The 9,546-nt window shown below is 44.7% G+C and overlaps 1 protein-coding gene across 1 annotated transcript; it reads right to left on the reverse strand.

Annotated features, from left to right (window-relative positions):
* Positions 1–4,720: 4,720 nt before the first annotated feature.
* LOC110304724 (keratin, type I cuticular Ha4) lies at positions 4,721–9,022 on the reverse strand. Its single transcript, XM_021176273.1, has 7 exons — positions 8,520–9,022; positions 8,335–8,417; positions 7,369–7,525; positions 6,318–6,479; positions 6,102–6,227; positions 5,660–5,880; positions 4,721–5,176 (listed from the first exon to the last, which is right to left on the reverse strand). Exons 1-7 carry the CDS (start codon positions 8,865–8,867, stop codon positions 5,095–5,097), a joined length of 1,179 nt encoding a protein of 392 aa, XP_021031932.1. The 5' UTR covers positions 8,868–9,022; the 3' UTR covers positions 4,721–5,094.
* Positions 9,023–9,546: the final 524 nt, after the last annotated feature.

Raw genomic sequence — 9,546 nt, forward strand, 5'->3', positions numbered from 1 at the left:
GAAGTGGGGGGCGCTATGGGGGACTTTTGGGATAGCATTGGAAATGTAATTGAGGAAAATATGTAATAAAAAATATTAAAAATTTTAAAAAAAAGAACATAAAAAAAAAAGAAGTACCAAGTTCACTCGTGCTGCTTTTCATGCTAGGATAGAAGAATGTGAAGCAATTCCAAATAGTGAGACCTAATTATTTTTTTAAATTGTATATATTTATTGTCATTATGCCTGTGTGAGTGTAGGCACACAAATGTGTAAAGGTCAGACAGCACCTTTCAGTAGCTATTTCTCCCCTTCTACCTCTGCATGGATTCTAGAGATCAAACTCAAGTCATCAGACTTGCCTGGCGATCACCCTTCACTGGATGAACTATCCCATCAGCCCTAACAATGAATTTGCTCAACCTGGGATGGGGAGAGTAAGGGAACAGGAATAGAGTGGATTGAAATCTGCTGCGTAGAATGTTCTACAGGTCAAAGGAAATAGCAAATGCTAACACAGGTTTGTTTGTTTGTTTGTTTGTTTGTTTGTTTTTAAGCAAATAAAGAAGTTTCATGCTTCAGTACCAGTGGATGGTAAACCTCTGCATTACAATCACAGTCACGTTGATCATTTGAGGTGAACATGAAGGAGCTATGAGGAGACTGCTTCTTCCCCGGCATCCTACAGACCATGTCTCTTCACAGTCACCAGTGAACACCCTATTTTCATATCCAAGCTGACCCTCCTCTCCCTTGATCTGTTGACTAACCCTCTCAGTGAAACTCATAACATCTTTTGGCTTCCATGTCCCCTCAGCTGCTCCTCCATTGTCCTCTCCAGTTGCTGTACCCAGGTGTCCTCAGAGACCTCATGTCGGGGATTTTGAAGCACACCATGTCAGCTCTGTCATTTCTGTCAGTGGTCCCCAAGGCTCTTGTGTACTCTTTCAGCTTCCTTCCAGTGGTCTTAACTAATACATCTCTAGCTACAATGCTTACTTAAAGAACTCTCCAACACATCCAGCCATTCTTTTGAAGATCTCTTTATTAGCATTGTTTCATTTCAGAAAGTCCGAAAACTTCAGATCCTGGGGTCTAGAGAGTTGGCTCACTTCTTGCTCTTGCAGAGGACCTGGATTTTTTTCCCAGCATGCACATGACAACTCACAGTCATCCATCTATAACTGCAGCTCTAGGAGATACAATACCCTCTTCTGACCACCATGGACACCAGGTACACCCACATTGCTCATACATGGGCTAAACATTCATGCATATAAAATAAAATAAACAAATGCATTTTAAAAACAGGAAACGAGGTTAGGCCCATAGTAGGAGTTTGTAATAATAATTTATGTGTCAACTTGACTTTGATAAGGGATGCCAAATAGCTGATTAAGGCTACTTCTGATGAATTTATGAAGTGTTTCTGGAAAAAGTTACATTGAATATCATTTTTACCAATATAGATGAGCATCATCTACTCAACCAAGGGCTCAAAGAATGAGAATAGTATGTAGAGATGTTGGAGTCACTCTTCTTTCTTGAGCTAGACTACCAGTCTAGTCCTAACTTCAGACATTTCTACCTTCTAACCTTGACCTGTTCCATCAGTTCTCTTGACTCTCAAGCCTTTGGGCTGAGAATGGAGCTACGTGATTGCCTTTCCTGGACAATCAACTTGAAGATCACAGAATTTCTCAATCTCCATAACAAAATGAGCCAATCCTGCATAACATTTTTTTCTCTATATCTATCCGTGTCTTAAATAGAAGATATATACATACATTGGGAATGGATAAATAGATGACAGATAAATGATAGATCTAGTGGTTCGATTTCTTTAGAGATCCTGTTGGTTGACTTATCTAGAGAACAACTTCCCTTGCAAGATCTCATAGACAAACTTGAAAGCACGGTCAAATACAGTCTACCAAGCTATCATGCAGTTTCATCTGACTGCCATATTCCGGTTACATTCTGCGTTAGAAAGTCAACGATCAAAATACAAATACTCCTCCCAGCTCCTCATTTCCCTACCCCACAAATGTAATGCTTAGAAAAACTTTCCCTCTTCTTAAACCTACACACTCTCGTCTGTCCAAGCGTGTGCCATCAAATTTTATTTCAGAATTATGCTAATATCATATAGCAAGAGTTGATTGAAGTCAGAACTGTGGGAGGTACATAAGGTTTTAATAACCTTATCATGAATCCTCTCTAGTGTTACTCTTCCTTACTCATTCCACTCCCAGAATGCCTTGGTTTGCATTCTGCTTGGATTGGAAGATGATTCTTTCGCAGTTGAAGGTCCTGCAGTCAACAAGACAGGCAAATGAACTCTATATGTAATGAACACGTTTCCAAAGTCCGTATCACATGCTATCTTGTTCTCCACGTCTTTTCTTACCATTCTCTCACACCTCTGAAATTTGTAGTTCTTTATTTTTATCTCCCTTGAGCCATCTTGCTGTTTGCCAATGATATCTATCTTTTTGTGTTACACATTCCAGGCTGTAAATATTGCTATGAGCCAGGACTGGAGTTTGTAGGGTTTCTGCTTTTCTGACATAGCGTTTGGCATACAACAATAGATAATTGATTGTATTTGTTTAAGTCAGAGATCATTAACTGAAATAATAATAATAATAACTGGATACATAACAATTATAGACATGACAGCTTTAAAAATTCAAAGATGGGGCAAAGGTATGAAGATGTGAGAGTTGTGTATTGAGAGAGACAGTGAACACTGGCTTTCTTTAGAATTATAGGCCATGGAATACAAGGAGTTCAGCTGGGCATGGTGTGCATGTTTTGAGCCAGTACTGGGGAGGAAAGGCATGCAGATCTCTTTGAGTTTGAGATTTGAATGATCTACAGATCAAGTTCCAGGATACCCAGGGCTACATCGTGAAACCCTGTCTAAAAAACAGGAAAGTTTGTGAAATAAAATGATTTCATTTTTAAAGTTGGGTACACAAATTAATAACAGCAGTGGTATCTGCGCACAGATATATGTGTCTCATCCTGTGTACATACACAGATGTCCACAGGTATACAACTCATGATATAACCTGTTTTTATGTGTATGGTTCCCCGTTCTTCACAACTATATCCATCGTTGTTGGCATGACTCAGAACTTATATTACCAACATATGTGTGTTATCATTGAAGAGAGGAAAAAACAAGTATAGAAGGTCAACTGCATTTGACTATCTTAGAGCAGTGCCAAATATAAATATAATTGGGTAACAATATGATTCATTGGTTTAGTTCATTACTCTTTGACAGCGTGGGATGATCTGAGCTAGGAATGAGTGGTGATTGTTGTTGTTCGTACTTTGGGTGGCGATTTTTCTTTTTAATGTAATCCTCCTCTAGCAAAATTTTGCTTAACTCTTTCAAATGCATATCCTTATGAAATGAAAATACTTTCATTTGACTTTGGGTAAATAAACAATTTGAACTCTAAAGAAAAAGGCAATTTCTTAGGCATCACAAGTCAATAACAAGACAAGCCTGCTTACCAAGATTATGTCTTAGTCCAGTTAGGCTTGGTTGCTAAAGTCACTTTTATTCGGCTGATTTAATTGTCCTCATTCTCCGGATCTTTCTATCTTTAACTGTGTCTAGCTTGTTTTCTCTCTGCAAACTGTCTCTGTACCAGGGTCCTGATAAAACTGATTCCTTTCCTTTCTCTCCCTCTCCCCTTCCCCCTCCCCCTCCCCCTTCCCCCCTCCCCGTCCTTTTTTCTCTCTCTGCATTGCTCTCTTAAGTAGTAGCTTCCCCTTCCTTTCTCTTCTCCTGAGAGTTGGGCATATCCTATTCTGTCAGATCTTTCTCTGATTTGTCCCTTTGTCTATCACTCAATTAGAACTTTCAAACATGGGTGATTCCTTCTACAAACTAACTTCATCTCCATTGTTTGTGATAAAAGGTGTCTACTAAGGGTGTGTCTTTATTCCAGCCAGAGAGAGTAAAGGTGTGTTCTAAAGGCTGAGCCACACCACAACTAGAAACAGGGCTTGTGAATAAATACAATCTCAGGGTTTACAGTGTGAGCAAATATCCTGCAACACGTGGTGCAATGGATAGACATGAAGAGAAACTCTCATGAGTAACCGACAACATGGAACTTGAACGGAGACTTGTAATAACAATAAGAAAACATCAAGCAGCTTTGATGGAGAGGAAGGGAAACCTCCCAGAGTGAACTTCTTCAGGGGAGAAAGTGTCCCTCTAAGCTCTGAAGAAAAGCTTCAAGAGTTTAATCAAGATAGATAGCTTGAAGTAAAAGAGAATGAGAGAGAGACCCACCATGGACACTGTAATAGAGGTGGGAATCTGAATCTGAAAAGGGAGGGGGCCTCCTAATAAACCCCTAAACAAAAAAACAAATGGGTTACAAGGCCAGTGGTCATGTAGTTTAAAAGTAAGAAGACTAATGAGGGTGAGAATTTGAGAAACTCGGGGAATGGGGGGTGCCTTAGAATAGTCAAGGGCTCTGCAGCCACAGCAAAATGGGCTTGGGTGTTCATGGCCAAGTTTTTCCACATGGCCCGCCCTTGCTGAGAGTCCACCCATACAGAGAACACCTCTCCCTGTCCCTCAAGGTTTCCCTTTGAGCTTAATAGCTAGGTCAGCTATTTGATCCATTTAATCACCCTGCTAGTTCCAGGTATTTTTATGGGACAGTCATGAATATTTTACAAAGTATGAATATGAATGAGAAACACCTTTACTATGCCAGAGAAATAAAGTTTATTGGGAGGTGGATGAAGCTGCCTCCTTGCATTCCAGAGAATCACCGAGAAGAAAGGAAGGCAGGAAATGGAGGCATGTACAGGAACCGCCCTCTATGCCAATCTCAGGGAGTTCCGTTGGCAGACATGTGACGCCTGCGCAGCAAAGAGACTCAACCTTCAACTGAAGGAGTTGGCCAGGAAGTTGCTTGCTGGCTCTGGAAAGCTCATCCTCATCTAAAAAGCAGTTGTCGTGATGACGTTTCTTAGTGACAACGGAAATCCTTGCAAAGGAGGGGCCTGGGTTTGACCGTTCCTGCATTTGAACTAAATGGCTTCATCAACATCTTCAAAAGGGAATCAGTTCAGTTAACAGCAACGCTTTGAGCTGCCGCAAGGTCCACAGCAACCGCCACTAGCATTGGTGGTGGCGCATGGGTTGCAGGGGAGGCTGAGGAGACACAAAGGTTAACAGTGGGTTGGAGAGGAGAAGTCAGAGAACCCTAAGTCACACACGGTACCTTGTACTTACAGGAGCAACCTATGAATTATCAGGGGTTGGAATTAGAAGGGCACTGAGGCCCTTCATCAAGCCCTTCTCCCTTACCCACAATACCTTGTGCAGAACTGGACAATTGTGCTTTTGGAAACCATCGTCTTGTATGGCTGTGCTCGCGAGGAAGTTAACGGGATCCGCCTAACCCAACATGCAACACTGTGACTGGCAATCTCCCTACCCACCCCTCACCTCTCTATTGGTAGCTTTCAGAGACAGGAACTATTCCCTTCACCTTTGTTCAACTACATTTACTGAACTGACACAAATTGCTGTAGGCTTTCAATGCACTGTTTGAGTAGTTTAAAATATGGCCATCGTAAGTGTGTCTCCTTAGCACACCACATATCGAGTCCCAGAAATCTATTCTGTACTCACTTGCAGTCCTCGCTCTCCAGCAGGCTCCTGTATGTGTTGATCTCACACTCCAGACGAGACCGAATGTCCAGCAGCACCTGGTACTCCTGGTTTTGACGCTCCAGGTCAGCCCGGATCTCACCAAGCTGGGACTCCACGTTGGTGATCAGGCACTGCACCTGGGACAGCTGAGAGCTGTAGCGAGCCTCACTCTCTGTCAGGGTGTTCTCCAGAGAGTTTCTCTGTGGGGGAGAAGACAAAGGCTGTCACAGAGCTGTTCCCTCTGAAGGTTTCTGCATGACTTCCAAAGAACTCACAGGCTTCAAGAGCTAAGAAGAGAGACAGACAGAGAGAGACAGAGACAGAGAGAGAGGACGAGAGAGAGAGAGAGACCCCAAGGACACCCCAGGGACTCTGCCTCCCAACTCCACACTGCTCAGCAGCAGGTCTGGACACTACACACCATGCTGTGCTGGGCCTGCAGCTCAATCTCCAGGGCATTGACTGTGCGTCTCAGCTCGATGATCTCGGCCTGGCAGGACTGCAGCTGCTCTGAGCTGGACACCACCTGCTTGTTCAGCTCCTCTGACTGCAATAGGTAAGGGGAGAGACAGGATTAGACCCTGTCTTACATTCCTGGGGACTCGGTTCCTGAGCAACCATGGGCTCAGATGCCTACCTGTGTAGTGTACCATTCCTCCACTTCCCGGCGGTTGGTTTCCACCAGGGCCTCATACTGACACCTGGTCTCATTGAGCACGCGGTTCAGGTCCACGGTGGGAGCAGCGTCCACCTCCACGTTGAGGCGGTCTCCAAGCTGGCAGCGCAGGGTGTTGACTTCCTGGTGGGGGAAGGAGAAAGAACGAGCCTATGAAGACAGATCTGCTCTCTTCCTGCTTCAGGGAAGTGAGTACTGTGCTACCTAGAATACCTAGAAAGGGATTGGGGAGGGGGGTAGGGACTAAAACCAAATATACGGATCATTCCAAAGTTGCAGACATCTCAACAAAGTTCCAAAAGGAACCACAGCCACATCTTTCTGTAACAAAAGCTGAAGTGCCTTCACAACCTTCTAACACTTGTCCTTGATATGTGCAATTCCTCCTGTTGGCTGCCACACTCCTTAGAGTAACAAATTCTTAGCCTTACTTAAATATGCCTTGCTTCAGCACTTCTTTGTACAGCCTACACCCTCAAACGGCAACACTCATGAGTTAATTGAAATCTCTCTCTTGCCTCTGAGACGTGCTCCCCAGCTCCTCTTTGGAAGACGGACTTCCTCCTACCATGCACAGCACACAGCTCTTGCTTCACTCAGTCTTACATTTTATCATCAGGACTCCGTAGCTGCCCTCCACACTAGGCTGCAAGTTCTTAGAGAGAGGAGCCATGAATTCTTATTTATTTTTTAACCCTCCATCTCCACCATCAATTCCAGAACCTAGTGGTAGCAACCAGCAGAGATGGGAGGTCAGTGGACAGACACCCAGCTCACTATCTCTAGCAGCTGCCTACACTCCTCCATGTGCCACAGCATCCACAGCTCACCACACTCCTCAGTAAGGATACAGTGGTAAGGTCCTCCTGGGTCCTTAGCTTAGAGGCCTTCAGGGAATGGCCCCACATCATGTACCCTGACAGCTGGTACCTCCTGATTTGGGAAACCTCTCTGGATGCTAAAGGTGTCACTCTGAGGCTGTGAAAATTGCTTTCTAAATATTTCCTCATACCTCCTCATGGTTCTTCTTGAGGCACAGCAGCTCCTCCCTCAGAGACTCCACCTGAGCCTCCAAGTCAGACTTGCAGAGGGTCAGCTCATCCAGGATCCTGCGCAGGCTGTTGATGTCAGACTCCACCAGCTGCCTCATGGACAGCTCAGTCTGGTACCTGCACACACACAGGGTGGGAGGATCAGCCAATGTCTTCTCAGGGTGGTATTGGACCAAGAACTCCATAAGCAAATCCACAAGCCTTTCCTCTTCTGTTCTCTTCTTGCTGTGTGTGGATCAGCTGGGGGAGGGCTTGACTCCCTTATGCCCACAGACTCCCATAAGGTGGAACCCTCAGTCTGTTCTTGATTAGTATAGCACCAAATCAATCTGTTCCCATCTCTGGATTTGGGAGTTTTATAAAAAAAAAGAGCATTCTAGAAACCCTGATAGAGATTGAACATCTCTAACCAGAAGATCCAATTCCTAAAATGCTTAAAAATCTGAAAGTCTTTGAAGGGCATAACACCATAGTTAAAACTGCCCCATCTGACTTCAAACAGAGCAGATTCACAATGCAGGTGCACTAAATATAGTGTATAAAATGGCATGCTTTGTGTTTACAGTATATAAATACCTTAACAAATGAGTTTTGTGCTTTAGGGGGTCTCCGTGTATGGGGGTGCCAAGATAGCTTATTATGAATGTTCAAATATCCCACAACTCAGAAGGAAAGCCAAAACCAAGAAACACTTCCAGTCCCAACCACTTCCAATACAGGAGAGTCAACCATATCAGCTGAAGGGCTAGGGTCTGAATACCTATTTGAAGCTTTTTTTTTATAGCCAGACTCAGGAGAAGACATGAAAAAGGAAGCCATGTCTTTCTCGTCCCTTCCACTTGCCCTTCCAGGCCACATTAGACCCACAGAGCCATGACAGAACCACCAAGGTTTGGGAGTCACCCAACTCAAAAGGTTTAACATACTTGGTCCTGAAGTCATCAGAGGCCAGCTTGGCATTGTCGATCTGCACGACCAGCCTGGCGTTCTCAGACTTAGCACACAGAATCTGAAACAATGGTTCTAATGTGAGATCCACTTGAACTTGAGCGTGTCTCTCCATTCAAGAAAAGGCAGCTGCTGCTGCATCTGAGATAAGCTACCCTCTCACCTTCTGCTGCAACTCCTCAATGGTCCTGAAGTAGGCCTGGTAGGCAGGACACACCAGGGGGTCCTGCTGCTGGTTCCTCTCCTGGATCCTACATTCCAGCTCTGCATTCTCTCTCTCCAGCTGCCTGACCTTCTCCATATAGGAGGCCAGGCGGTCATTCAGGAACTGCATGGTCTCCTTCTCATTGCCATTGAAGGAGCCCTCGCAGAACCAATTGCAGTTGCCCACATTGGCGGGGATGTTGCAGGCCCCGGGCAGAGTGCAGCCATGGCAGCTGGGGGGCACGCAGGGCCGGGAGGAGCAGCTGGTGCGGCAGCTCAGGGCGGGCAGGCAAGTCTCACAGGACATGGTTTGGGGAGAAGTGATGGGAGCAGTGAGCTGCTGCAGGTAGGTCTGGGTGAGGTTTGAGTCTCTCCTTCCTTCGTGGTCTTTTTATACCCATACCAGTGGGTGGAGGCTTGGCAAATAACATAATTCTCTTTCCTGGTCCCGAAGCTAATTTTTTTCGTCAAAATACGCTCCTTAGATTGCTTTCAAAGAGTCCCCCCTCATCCCATAAAATTATTCCATTTGGCTTGTGTCACAGTAGCCTCTTCCTGGGTACAAAAGGTTGATGAAATCAGAGTTTCATTAGATGCCTTCAAAGGAGGCAGATTCATCACAGTCCCATAAGGCTCACCCCATTACTCAGAGGGAAGGATAGCCTGTGACATTAGGTGGGGTTGTTTGGAATCAGAAATTCCTTTCCCGGGAGGTTCTGCTGATTTAACCATGGCAAAGGCACTTTGGGTAAACATCCTTCCATAGGACTCTCCTCTCGAATCTACCCACATCTCAGCATCCAGGGAAATCTTTCTTACAGAGGATACTCACTCTGGACGAGTTGCAAGCAGGCTGATACTTGATACTGGCTGTACCTTGGGAAGTGTGCAGATAGACAGACTAGAAATAGTTGTATGTTGGTGCTTAAGAAATGAAATCTGGATGGATGGATGGATGGATAGGATAGGATAGGATAGGATAGGAT

This window comes from Mus caroli, chromosome 11 (genome assembly GCF_900094665.2).
Source record: "Mus caroli chromosome 11, CAROLI_EIJ_v1.1, whole genome shotgun sequence".
Classification (NCBI taxonomy): domain Eukaryota; kingdom Metazoa; phylum Chordata; class Mammalia; order Rodentia; family Muridae; genus Mus; species Mus caroli.

Coding starts and splice junctions, on each gene's coding strand:
- LOC110304724 (XM_021176273.1), bottom strand. CDS start 8,867: ATGTCCTGTGAGACTTGCCTGCCCGCCCTGAGCTGCCGCACCAGCTGC. Junction 7,526..8,334: donor TCTGATGACTTCAGGACCAA/GTATGTTAAACC, acceptor GTGTGTGTGCAG/GTACCAGACTGAGCTGTCCA. Junction 6,228..6,317: donor AGGAATGGTACACTACACAG/GTAGGCATCTGA, acceptor TACCTATTGCAG/TCAGAGGAGCTGAACAAGCA.